Source organism: Lynx rufus, unplaced genomic scaffold, assembly GCF_022079265.1.
Source record: "Lynx rufus isolate CCGP_SWC_20201006 ecotype Redwood Valley unplaced genomic scaffold, mLynRuf1.p SCAF_2, whole genome shotgun sequence".
NCBI classification, from domain to species: domain Eukaryota; kingdom Metazoa; phylum Chordata; class Mammalia; order Carnivora; family Felidae; genus Lynx; species Lynx rufus.
The window spans coordinates 187486579-187500213 of record NW_025814834.1 but is presented as its reverse complement, the minus strand read 5'-3'; the positions used below and the strand labels follow the sequence as shown (position 1 = coordinate 187500213).

Sequence of the window (13635 nt, the reverse complement as noted above, 5' to 3'; positions counted from 1 at the left end):
AGAGTCAGAACTCCTGTTGGCAAAGCGTTTATACTTTTCAAAGTACTTTTACATTTGGGATCAGAGGCTATGGCCATATACCCTCCCTCACCCCGCCCTCTATCTTTCCCTTTCTCAGTCCTGCACTGGAGCATCAGTAGACCCCAGGACTAAGCTAGTTCGAATAAGGAGGGTAAAGTTAGATTGAGGACAGGTTGGAGGGGGCTTTCAGGGCTGAAAGGTTGTCCTAGCTGTGGTGGGGGAGCTAGAACATTGGTGGGTCTCAGGAAGCTTGATCACATTGCAGAACTGTAGGAGAATCACTCTGGAGGCCAGTGCGGAGCATGAATTGGGGGTTGAAGGGGGGCAGGTGAGGAGGTTGGGCAGGGTCCAAGGGACAGATGATGAGGCTGACCTGGGACAGTGGCAGTGGGAATGGAGAAGAGGGAATGATGAGAGACTGGTGGAGGAAGAAGCAAGACGGGAGCAGGGTACTTACTAGGAAGAGCTTTCTGACCTGGGTGATGGGAAAGGTGATGATGGCGAGGAAGCAAATTTCTGAGGAAAGGAGGAAATAATGGATGGCGCTCTGGGCACACTAAGCCTAAGATGTCTCTGGGATGGTGATGGGGTGGAAACTGGATGTGTACAGACAAGCAGCAACATAGATGGAGGCTGAAGATTGGAGGGTGGTGGAGAGCAGCCCCCAGACTTGTGAGGCTTAGCTTGGTGAGGCCTGAGCCCAGAGACCTTTTCTGGGAGACTTCCAAAGCCACTTTTAGATCTGGCCTGTAGGATAGGAAGCCAGCTCTGTGGTCAGTGCTTTCAAAGGGCTGGAAGGAGCCACAGGGAGGCTGGGTGACTCTAGAGAGGCGGGGTATGGAGATGGCAGTGCCCCCACCCCCACTTAAGCCTTATTTAAGGCCGGCCTCGGTGTTTGGTTGGGTAATGAACTAGATAAACAATTCCCCAAATAGATTAAAACGAAGTGTAACTTACAAAGGCGGCTGGTGATGATGGTTTATTCCCGGGCAGCACACCATTTCTTTATTTCCAAGGATAATTCAGTGTAAATCACCTTAATTAAAAGTGTCAGCCCAGCCCATGAATATTGTACTTAGGAACGCGTTTCCTGGGTCCCAGTTATAATTTAAAACCCATGGATCACTAGGCAGCGAGTGACTGAGAAGGGAGGAAATCGTTGGGGGTGGGCTGTGGAAACAGGGAGGGACGGAAGGCAGAGGAGCCGATGGGCTGGGCAGGATCCAGTCTGCCTGTAGCTCTGAGGCTCAGACCTCTCCTTTTGGAGGCAGGCTTTTCACCAGACTCCTATCTCTGGGGGACCAAGCACACTTGGTGGTGATCAGGTTGTTGGAAGAAAGGTGGGGTAGGGTGGGAACACTTGCTCAGAGAGAGGGCGGGAGTTTGAGGTAGTACCAGTCCGACTTAAGGGAAAGGTAAGAGTACTGGCAAAGGGAGAGCCTGGACATTCTCACCCTAGATGTCCTCATTTTCTATTCACCAGCCGAGGCAACTAAAGCCCAGAGTCAGTAGGATGCTCCCCAAAGTGGAGAGAGAAAAAGAACTCCAAGCTCTGTCCTCCATCCTAACCCCTGAGTAGCTTTAGGAAATCAGTGTGGGCAACTGAAAAGCAGCACTTTGGACTCGGTCAGACATGAACTCAAACCCTACATGGGCTGTGTGAACGTAGAGGTGTCACTCAACCTCCATTGGTCAACTTTGTAAAGTTTTTGTGAAGATTAAAGAGAGAACACATATAAAGTACCCGACCCATACCTGTCACATGTGGTTGATGCACAATCATTGTTCACTCTTTCCTTTTCTGTCCCAACCTGATCCTGCTCAGATAAAGCTCAAACCTCAGGCCAGCAAGAACGCTGTCGCACAGTAGATGCCTCATTTCTGTACCTGTCCAGGCACGGTGCCGGGCACAATGGGACGTCAGTACTTGTTGACTGAGTGAAGGAATGCTAAAAGTAATGAACTCAAACTAGTTGCTCCTCAAGAGCAGCTCAGTTTCCTCTCTGTATCCCCATTGCCTAGATCAGGGCCTGACAGGGAGCAGGAATACAGGGACTGTTTAAGAACCAAATGTAACTGAATGGAACCTGGTCTGGTTGTCCTTCCCAGTCTGTGATGCCCACACTCTGTAATCAGCCAGGCAAACAGTTCTGTGTTTACATTCAGATCTGTGATGTGTGTATCTATGTGGGTGTGTGTCCACGTGTGTCTGCATTTGTGGATGTGTAAGTATCTGGGTGTGTGTTGGTGCATGTGGGTGTACCTGTGCATGTGTTTATGTAGATGTTGGTGCCCGAGCAGCTCTTCACAGTCTGGGTGACTGTTGTGAATGTGTCTGTATTTACAACATGTTTGAGCCACTGGGTGTGACCACATGTGTCTGAGTGACTGTTGACAGAATTATGGACAGTGCATATGTGTGTATCTGCCTTTATACCAGGGTTTCTCAACCTCAGCACTATTGACATTTTGGGCCAGATAATTCTTTGTTGTGAGGGGCTATCCCATACACTGTATGTTGGTTAATATCCTCTACCCACCAGATGCCAGTAGCAAACTCCCTACCCCCATCTGTGATGACCAGAAAGGTCCCCAGACATTGCCAAATGTGCCCCGAAGGACAGCTGCTACTTTATCTGAATCTATGTCTTTGCTCACGTATTGGGGTACCTATGTCTGACCCTATGGGTGATTCCTGTGTATATGCCCTGAGTCCGTGCGTGTCCTATGCACTCTGCCTTGAGTATGTGTCTTTTGTGCTTTATGGACATCTCTGTGGGCATGCTCTACCTGAATAGCTTGTATGGGTGTCTGTGCAGGGACCCTATGTGAATGGGCTGTGTCTGCCTCCTGCACATATCAGCCAGCGCCTCTGCGTGCATGTATTTGTATGTGTGTGTGAGTGCACGTGCGTGAATGTGTGAGCACAGATGTGGTGAGCACAGTGGGGGCAGCAGGGAGGGAGGGACAGGAACAGGGATATTAATGTTTCTGAAGTGGATCTGATTTGATACGTCTTGTTCCATTGTCAGCATCTGTTTAGCAGGGATTTGTAATACTTTGTGGCTCTGGATCACTCATGCTTAGCGCAGGATGTGGCCTTGCATACCAATTTTGTTATTAAACACAGTCCTCGCCTCCCCCACAGCCCATCCATCACCTCCCACCCCCGCCCCCGCCTGCTCCGAGCCGCCCACCATATTTCAGGGCCCAGCTCCCGCCCGCCTGCCGCGCCCGATGCCGGAGGGCCTGGGGCTGACAAATTGAATCAGGGGGAGATCATTCCTGGCCTAACGCAGTTTGCAGCGTGTTGGAGGGAGAATTGACAAGAGCCATGTCAGCTCCATCACCCCCAATCCCATAGGAGCTAAGAGCAGGCTGGGGACAGGAGGTGGAGGGAAGGGGGCATCCAGGACAAGCAGAACCCTCAGGGCTGATACCAGGAGTCAGGTAAAGCCCCTTTCCTCAGATTCATGAGGGAGCCTACCATGCCTACTGTCTCTGTCCCCCTCCCAGGAGCCAGCTGTTGCCACTGGCCCCTGATGGAGGCTGAGCTAGTCAGGGCCAGCTGAGGTTGAATGGCCTTGGTAGAGCTTGGCTGAACAGGGCTGGGCTAAGCTGGCTATGCCTTCTCTTTTTGGGGTTTTCTTGCTATTCTCTTGCATGCCCTGGGCAGCAAGTGGGATAGTCACCCTGTTCTCTTCTTTCTTGGCAGCAAGAATTCCCTTCTGAAGGATGCCATGGCTCCAGGCACCCCCAAGGTAGGTGGACAATTGTATGTTTTCCTCCTACCCATCCTAACCTAGGCTTCCCCATAACTGATTCCTCTTGAGGAAAAGGAGCTCTTCCTGGATCCCCAACTGTCTCCAGGGTTTGATCGTCAGCCTGAGGACTAGGGCTTCCCTGTGTGCTTGAGAGGGAGAGAGAGAGAGAGAGAGAGAGAGAGAGAGAGAGAGAGAGTATGTAGTCTGAGTATGAGCCAGAATATGCTCATCTGACTTCTTCCTTTTCCAGTCAGAACAGGAATCAAAGCTAAGAATGACATGGGGGCATGGGGGACCCAGACACTAAGGCTGGGAGACTCCAAGAAGGAAGGTGAGCTGTAGCAGGTAAATAAAAATATAGAAGTGCTGGTCAAGACAGATAGTACACAGGCCTTAGAAGACACACCATGGGGTGTGTGTGTGTGTGTGTGTGTGTGTGTGTGTGTGTGTGTATGCATGAGTATGTGTATACTTTGTCCTGAGGGCAGCAGGGAGCCAGGGAGGATGTTGGACTCATCTGGGGAGACAGTCTGCCCCTCTAAACAGATACCATGGGAGAGAGGTTTGGGAGCATCAGATGGAGAAAGGAAAAATGAAGGGCAAGTAGCTGGCTCAAAGGAGGGGCCAGAGAGGCCTCAGCACAATGATGTGATTTGTATCAAGAACTCCCATAGATGGCCACAGAGGCAGATGGTACTGCTTTCCCAAAGGTGATGATTTTGAGGAAGTGGGGACCTGGGGAGGAGAACTAAACCCTACTCACTAAACCCTTCCTCACCCTCGGCAGGGCAACATCTTTTGTTAAAAGTTCTCACAATGACTCTTAAAGGCAGGAATCCCTGGCCCTTTTTATAGGGAGTGAGGAATGAGTGTTGAAGCTTCCGAAATGGATGGAATCAGTCAGGAGGACTGCACAGAGAAATCAAAGCAAAAGCCAGGAAGAGTATCTGGGGACCTCTGTGGGGGGGTCAAGATAAGGTACAGGCACCAGGAAGGGGCCAGAGGAGGAACAGTCATGCATCGGGATGGGTACAGGAAAGCATGGTATCCCAGACTCCTAGGGGAGAAAAGTTCCAAAACCTATGGGGTGGTCAGCAGTCAAAGAGAGAAAGTCTGGAGAAGGGGGCCATTGTGTTGAGAAATCTTAAAGCCACTGGTGACCTCTGAGGGGGCAGTTTGGAGAAAAGGAGCCAGAGTGATAATATTACCTCCAGGGGTTGGCCCAACTCCCCTGCAGGCCTTTAAAAAGGGTGGGAGTGGATTTTGCACCTTCGCTCAGGAAATCGCTCAACACAGAAAGTTGGACAGAGGAGGGGCAGGGAGGCTGGTCCAGTCTTAGATGGGTGCAGGCCCTGACCAAGGTAGCAAAGCCCTCCTGCCTAAAGAGAAAAGGTGGGGGTTGCCAGGCAGCCGTGGATCATACAGGTAGGGAGCCACACTCACAGAGCTTGGCCCGGCCTGCAGCATTCAGTGGTTGTGGTTAAGGAAGGTAGGCCATGGACAAGCTGCCAGGTCAGCCACCGCCACAACCACAGACACCCGACACCTGAGTGTGGCTGTCAGGGCTGGGGATTGGACCGCAGTGAGGTCAGTGCTCTAAGGATAAACACAGATACAATCCAAACCCATACCTAGTCCCCCGCATACGCAGATGCACACACACCGAGGTCAGAATACTCACACAGGAAGTCCTAAAACACATGCAGATCCTCCAACTGCCGACACATGCATATTGATAATTAGGCAAGGACCCCTGTTCGCCCAATTCCAGATTCACACTTATGCCCCCAAAGCCGACCATTTCAACCCCCAAAGCTGACCATCCCCTGCCTGTGGCTGAGGCTTTAGGGGAGCAGGTCACGGGTGGAAGAGGCATGAGGTAGAAGGTTCAAGCAAGAAACTGAGAGGACAGGGAGAAGGAGGGAGGGAGGGAGAGGAGAGGGCGAGGGGGCCTTAGACAAGATTGATGGCCTCATTGCCATTAAGAAAAAAATTAGCCGGTGGCGGCTATCATATTAAAGGGTGAAGAAGCCGTGAATTATTTTCTTAAAGATCTTATCGCTTACAATGATAATTTTACCTTCCAAAAGGCCACTTTTAATGAGGCGAAGAGCCAGGCAAAAAGTCATGATTTAATGCCGGGATTTTTTTTTTCAAAACACATTTTACTGCTTTTTGGTCCATGTTTAAAAAGCGCCAGTGACCTTTTTTTATTCTGCTTGCCCCAGGTGTAATGCTGGGGCCTCTCAGGGCTTCTAACCCAGAGAGAATGAGAGAGAGAGACAGAGAGAGAGACAGAAAGCAAGCATACAAGAGCAAGCTTTCTCATGGTGGGAGACAGGGACCCCACTTTGTTTCCCCTCCTCAGCATCTTCCCTGGGACCAGAGAAGGCAAAGGACATTGCCTGAAAGACCACCTCAATCTGGAGTGGGGGCTTAGTCACCCACTAGGCCTCCCCCTGGGCCTCGCTGGGTGAAAAAAGGGGCTCTGAGTTGCAGGCCCTTCCCAGCCTCTTTCCTCCACCAGCTCTGGGGGGCCAGGCTGAGTCAGGGAGCCCTGCCAGACCAGCAGCTGCCCCTCCCTTCCCAGGGCCCTTGCCTGAGGATGTGCAGCATGGCCACCGCATGCGGGTCACATCCTAAGGCTCGGTCGGAGATGAAGGATAAATGGCTGCTCCATCTTTCCCAAATTGCTTTCTTTGGGCTGTCACTGGTGATTTGGCATGGTTTCTCGGCTGGGGAGGCCTCCTAGGGGCTTGTATGCTTCCGGCTCAGAGCTGTGCAAACTGGAAAGGGTGGGAGAAGGAAGTAGGGATTGCTTTCAGGTCTCCAGGCCCCCAGGTTGCAGCTGAACAGGCCTTGGCAAGAGCCAGCAAGAGCAGGCTGAACGTGCCATGTGGTATTTAGGATTGTGGCGCTCACACACAATGTAAAGCGGACAGTTTATTAATCTACACTGCAGGCGCACGTAGGAGAGGCCATGCGGGACTGACGTGGGGGGGTTAGTTCTCCTAGGGTTCTCGCTGGGGTCATTGCCGCAGCGCAGGGATAAATGGACCCAGCGTACATCCCTAGCTGCATGCAGGAAACTCATACATACTATTTAATTTACTGTCTCCATAGCAGGGCTGCCTTCAGCCCGTATTAGGGGCAGGCAGGGCAGCAGGTATGCGGCTTTACCCCCAATCCTTCAGAACAGTCCCAGAGTCTCTGCTTGTGAAGGGAGAACAAAGCATGTATTATCTCATCCAACTGGGAGTGGGCAGGGAGTCCTACCCCACTGGGACAGAGATTACCTGGGGTCCATGAGGTTTGGACCCTCTCAGAGGTCTCTACCCATCCCTGAAATCAAGCCATCCTCTCCCACAACCACACCCTCAGGGCCTCAAAGCCTGCCTTCCGGATCTCAAGAGTGGTTCCTCTATCCCTCTGCCTCCCTCCATGGCCCTCTCCCAAAAGCTCTGTTGGCCTGGGAACCCTAGGGGAATGACCGACTGGAGGTCTCATTTGGCCTGAGGCGACGTGTCCTTTTTCTTCTTCCAGTCCCTCCTGTTGTCTGCTTCCATCAAGAGGGAAGGAGAGTCTCCAACAGCATCACCACACTCCTCTGCCACTGATGACCTGCACCATTCAGACAGATACCAGGTGAGGAGGGAGTGTGTGAGCATGAGATGGAAGCTCCCGTGGTGAAAGCTTAGAGGGGCATGCTGGTGCTGATTCCTCCCCTCCTGGGAGGTGAGAAGAGAAGCCAGAACTGTATTTGGTTCCCTCTGTGTCTAGTGCCCCTAACTGAAACCAGAAGGCACACGTGTCAGGGAATGGGCCTTAAACAGATAGGTTTTAAGGAGCAATGCAAGGTCACCTGGGTTCTGGTGGGCTGTAAGCACTTCTGAAGCCATCAAGAGGTATCCCATGTGGTTTGGTTTCATGAGGGACCCAGAGGCATAGCCCCAAATCCCCTGAAGACTTCAGACTTCCAAACCAGGATCCCTTGAGCAAATAACTATTCAATCCTGCCAAACCTTCATATCAGACCCAGAATGAGACAAGAAGACACTGCCTGAGTGCCTTGAGCAAACAGAAAAGTTGTAATCACACAGTCCTAAAAGATCACAGCAAGAGGGGGGCCTAAGGGTAACATCCTAGCTCTAAATGGGTCTCCTTTATGGTAGAAAGAACTCCCCCAGAAACTTCTGTCTGAGGAGAGACAGAGCCCTGCCCTTGGGAGCCCCAGTCAGATGGAAAAGACAGGGCCCTGCTCTAAGAAACATTGGTCTCAATGGCAAAAGGGCTTCTTGGGGAGCCCAGTACGAAAGGAGAAAACAGCCCTGACTCAGAAGCCCTGATCTGATATGGAAAGACAGGCAGCAGGGACCTACAATTCTGGTTGGAGAGCCTGGGTCACTGCCCCGGCATACAGGAACTCTTTGTTGGAATTAGAGATGTTCCCCTTGGGCTCCCTTTCCTCCCAACTGACACAGCCCGGCATCAGGGTGCGAGCTCAGAGAAGGGAGTGGACACCAGCCTCCACTGGCACCTCCTCTGCTGGGTGCTTCGGTACTGGGACTCAAACTGCATAGCCCTAAGTGTGAGCCCCAGGGAGGGATGCCCCTCTCATAAACCCTGGTTCAAGACAGGCAGCCCAGTCCGGCCCCTGAAAAACACTGCTATTACCCAGACAACCCTAACATAGGTGGAGAAATGACCCAACCTCAGGGAATTCTGGTCTGATAGGGAGACAAGGCTCTGTAACAGAAAGTTCCACTCCAAAGGGATGGACAGAGCCCTGCCCTTAGGGTGCATCCTGCCACCCTCTCTACTTCAGTCACAGCATTCAGCCTCAGCACCTGCTGAGCTAAGAACTACCGTCAGGCACAGGCAAAGCCTGCTAAGACATGGCACCAAGGTCTTCTGTGATTTAGGTTCAACCCGTATTTCCATTGCTAATACTTCCATTCCTAATACTGCCCTCCAGGAATCCTATGAGCTATCCTCACAGAATTAATGCTCACTACTCCCTGACTGTGCCATTCCTTTCTTGCCTGCACACTTTTACGCATGCTGTTTTCTTTTAATGGGACTATTTTACCCCATCCCATCACATTTCTATTTATATTTCAACAACCTGCCCAAATACCATCTCCAGGAAGCCTTTCTGGATTAGCTATCTCTTCTCACAAACCCTATATGTCCCTATGATTACTCTTATCATCCTATATTGTGATCACCTGTTTATCTATGTTTCCACTATTTATTGACATATAACCAGCCATCCCAAAACTTAGTGGCTTAACACAATTTCTTATTTCTCATGATTTTTTCAGTTGACTGGGCCTTTCCTCATTTATGCAGTTCATTCAGCTAGATGACTGACTAGGCTGGAAAGCCTCACATTCTGGGAGATCAGGGTGCCTTGGTTCTCTTCCATGTGGCCTCTGGTAGGTTAGACCGGCTTCCTTACTTGGCAGCCTCAGGGCAGTGTCACACCAAGGGGACGAAGGCCAAAAGTGCAAAGCCTCTTGAGGCCTAGAATCTGGAATTCACACATCACTTGACAAAGCAAGTCCCAAAGCTACCCCATAATCGAGGGATGAGGATTCTGTCTTCTTGACAGAAGGAGCTGCAAAGAATTATGGCTGCATTTAATCTATCACAATGAGCATGACTGTTTCACTAAACTGGGAGCTCCTCCAAGGCAAGGACGTTGTCCCATCCTTCTATACTCCCTTCCTGTACTCACACACGCCCGGCCCAGTGTCCTTGCCTTCAAGGGGTTAGATTTGCAAATAAATAATTATAGCCTGGTGTTTAAGTGCTGTAACAGTTATAAATAAGTTTCTGGGATAGTGCAGTGTAAAGAGGGGGTTTATCAGAGCAAGTTTCACAGAGAGGTAACGAATGAACACGGTTTCAGAACACAAGTAGTTCACTTTGATGAACAAGGAAGATTCTTCGTCTGCCATTTCAAGGCAACACTGTGTAAAGAGCACAGAGGTGTAATACAGAATGATGTATTTGGGGACTTGCTAGCAGTTCACTTTTGTTAGCATGTAAAACCCAAGGGGAATTAGCAGGAGGTGAAGCTGGAAACCCCAGGGACTAGCTGGATATCCCATCCCCTGATCTTTACACAATGTCTGGCATGTACTAGTTGGTTGGTTATGTTGGATTTAAAAAAAAAAAAAAACCATCAGTGTAGGTCTTGAAAGCAGGGAGTGTTGGTTTCTGGTTTGGATTCCCATTTACTTAGCCCCTGCTGGGTTAGCCCTCTTAACCATTCCTCATTTTATCCTCATAGCAACTGTGAAGGCTAGGATTCATTGTCCCCCATTTACTGCTAAGGAAACAGGCCTGGAGAGGGGGTGTGACATTTTGGGGAACACATAAATTATGAGGAACAGAGTCAGAATTTGAACTAGGATCTGTCTGGCCCTGAATCCTAAACTGTTTCCCAGCCCTGCACTGGGCTCAGGGAGTTCCATTGTAAATATCCTTCTCCCATTACCACTGATATCTCCTGCATGCTACGCCCTGTGCTGGGTGACTGGATACTGGAGAGATATCATCACCACCACCACCACCAGCCCCCACCAGCCCCCACCGTAGAAGGGACACATAGGTAATCACCATATGCAAGATCAGAGGGAAGCCAAGGGATGGTGAAAACTCAGAGGAGGCAACAAACCCAACCTGGGGGTGGGGGGGGGAGTGAAGCTTTCTCAGAGTCCTGAAGGGAGGAACAACCGTTAACCAAGCAGGGGATATGGAAGCAGCAGGATAATCTAGCCCAGAGTCCAGAGCATGAAGTGCTCAAAGAACTATATATAGTTAGCTCTATAGAGCTGAGTGTGGAGATGGCAAAGGGAGAGCGCAAGAGTGGTAGAAGAGTCTGAAGACAAAAACAGGTCAAATAAGGCCTGTGTGCCATGCTACAGATCTTCTAGGTGGAGAACCACTGAAGGATTTAAAGAAGTGGGGGAGAGGGAGAGAGGGTCGATTTTGCATGATACAAAGATTACACTGTCTGTTGTCTGAAGTATGGTCAGGGAGAGAAACTGAAGACCAGAAGGCCAGGTGAGAGACAAATTTTGAAAGCTCACACGATTATGAACCAGAGCAGTGACATCCAAGACAGGTGTAGTCATAGAAGAAACACTCAGGGATGTCTTGCCTATGCCAAGCGCTATGCGGGGACTCTGGGTTCACCTGTATGACTCAGACATGACCCCAACCCTAGAGTGGTCAGCCCACCGTACAAATTTGTATGAGCTATAATGAGGGTAGAGATGGAAGCACTCTAACGGGAGGAAAAGAAAGGTATTTTTGCTTAGGTCTGGAAAGATGAGTAGGAAATGCGCAGAAGTGGAGATGAGAACATTTAAGAGACCTTTAAAGACAGACTTCCTTGGAATCTAAAGTTGGACTGAGTATGAGGAATGAAGGAGGGTGGGGCCAACGACACCTCTAAAGTTTCCGGTGTGGGCACACCTGAGTGGATGGTAGTATCCCCTTACAAACTGAGCACCCAGGAGAAAAGCTGCTGCTTGCGGGATGTTGAGTTCCACGTTGGCTGTGTGGGTGTGAGGTACCCGTGAAAGCTCCAGGGGCTGTCCAGCAGACAGCAGAAATGGGAATCCTCTAATAACGGGACTACAGAAAGGCTAGGGGTTGGGGCGGGACAATTTGGGACATTCGGTGGGACCGCCCAGAGACGACCCGGAATCCAAACGCCTCCTCCCCAGCAAAGCGCCAGCAGCAGGGCCGGGGTCCGGGCTGAGGCTCTGGGACTGAAGGAGCTCCGCGCGGGCAGGGCGCGTGGAGCGGGGTGGGAGGACCCGGCAGTGTCTAAAACTGGGGCTGGTAGGCTTTGGGTACGGTGGGAGGGACCCCAGAGCGGCCCCAGCCGGTTACTACCGGAGTAAGAGCAGCTGTTTCCTGGTCCTGGTCCGGCCGCCCCCCCCCCCCCCCATCGTGAACTTTCACCCCGGCGCGCGACGGCAGCGGGTCACGTGATCAGGGCCAACATGGCCGCCGCCGCCGGTGGGAGCTGAGGTGCCGCCGCCGCCGGGCAGCCGGGGGGAATCCGCCCGCATCGCCGCCCTCGCCGGCCGGGCGGCCGCAGGGCCCGGAGCGCCGGAGACCGGGGTTGGGGCGGCACCGTGCGGCGGCCACGGGGTCCCGTTAGAGCATCCCCCGGCGGCTATGCCGAGGGCCCGGAACGGCCGGCGGAGCAGGGGGGCCGGCGGGAGGGAGGAAGTAGGTTTGTTTACGGGCTGTTTGGGGCGGGGCAGCCCGGGACCGGGGTCCAGTGCTGGGGCGGGGGTCAGGGCTCCAGGCCGCGCCTGACGCTCTCTTTTCTTGCTTCTGCCCGGGATCTTCTCCCAGACCTTCCTGCGAGTGCGAGCCAACCGGCAGACCCGACTGAATGGTGAGTCTTGCCCGGCCCCTCCCTCCGCCCCACCCCCGGCCTCCTCCCTCCCTCACTGCCTGAAGCTCCGGGCTTGCCTGGGTCTCTTCGACTTTGGGGCCATTTGGCTTCGTCGCAGTCACAGCGCCTGAGAATGTGCTAACCAAGGTGGCCGCCCTCAGTTTCCCCGTCTGTCTAATGGAGGTTATGGTTCCAGCTCTTGCCCACGCCTCTCTGAAGGCCTTCAAGAACCCTGGCGGGCAATAAGTACCAGAGAATGAGGAACAAGCTACACAATTCCACTCGGGAGCTCAGCTTTGAATTTGCAAACTGCTGGGACCTCACTGTACCAGCCGGCAGGGCGCTGAGAATGTTTTTCTTCCAGTTTTTAATCAGTGCCCAGTAGTGTGAATACAGCCTCTCTGCTGAGACTTGACAATGCAGTGAGATCTGGAGTTCCCACGGCAACAGGAACTAACTCATCCCAGGGCTCTTTGAGTTATCAGTCGGCCCACATTTCACAAAGGTGATCAGCGTGGGCTCGACAGCTCTTAGAGGCCTTCTCTGAAAGCACGTCGTGTATGCACTACCTGGCGCCCCCCCTTTTGGATTCAAACCTCTGGAGCATTGCTGTTTGCTGAACACAATTGGATGATCCTAGCTTTTTGTGCTGACATGGGTGTGGTATATCTGGGTGTTAGCTGTAAGGGGCTTTAGGGTCTCTGGCCAGCTCCTGCCACTTGGTTTCTGCTCCCTGGCTGAACTCCAATCTGGGAACGGGAAAGCATTCATTATGGGCTGACCCCATGTTAAGCATTATTATCACAACACTTCTGAGAGGAAAGTGGTAACACATTTTGTAGATAAGGAAACTGAGGCTGGGAGAGGGGAAGGTGATTTGTTTAAAAACACACAGCTGGGATGTAACTGAACCATGATTTAAACTGAAGTTTACCTTCAAAGCTTGTGCTTCTGTGACCGTGCCGTGTTACCTCCTTAAGCAAATACAGACCTTTCCCTACCTACATTTTAGTAAGCTTAGTTCAGGATTTAGAAGGTGAATGGTGAGTTCCTTCATCAGCAAGGCAATGCCTTGAGAATTTTCAGGTGTTGTCTAACCCCAACAGGGTGCTTTCCTGGGATTACAAGGGATCTTCTGTCCTGGGTGGCTTGGGCAAGAACAGTGTCCAGTATCACGCTCTCCTTGGCAATTCTGTAAGATTCATTTCTTTATTCAGTCATCAGTGTCTATGATAGGCCCTTTGTATTGGCACACTGCTCAATACAGGCTTCAAGAACCACCAGGGCCCCTTGCCTTTCTGATACCTAGAATTCCTTCTCCATCCCAGCCATGGCTGTAGGGTGCCAAGGTCACTCGAGTCTGAAATTCCAAGCGTTAGGACAGTCAGGGTGAGGGGATCTAGATCTTTGTCCACAGAATCA

The 13635-nt window shown here is 51.6% G+C and overlaps 1 protein-coding gene across 3 annotated transcripts in view; it reads left to right on the top strand.

Moving 5' to 3' along the window:
* RNF220 (ring finger protein 220) overlaps positions 1 to 13635 on the top strand; it is a 224797-nt gene that overhangs the window by 193515 nt on the left and 17647 nt on the right. For 2 of the 3 annotated variants that reach the window (XM_047082931.1, XM_047082930.1), the window contains exons 3-5: positions 3737 to 3782; positions 7329 to 7430; positions 12171 to 12213. In XM_047082931.1, coding sequence (XP_046938887.1) covers positions 3737 to 3782; positions 7329 to 7430; positions 12171 to 12213 — 191 coding nt within the window. Of the gene's footprint in view, positions 1 to 3736; positions 3783 to 7328; positions 7431 to 11831; positions 12042 to 12170; positions 12214 to 13635 lie in introns of those variants that run through there. The other variant, XM_047082932.1, reaches the window with a different exon arrangement.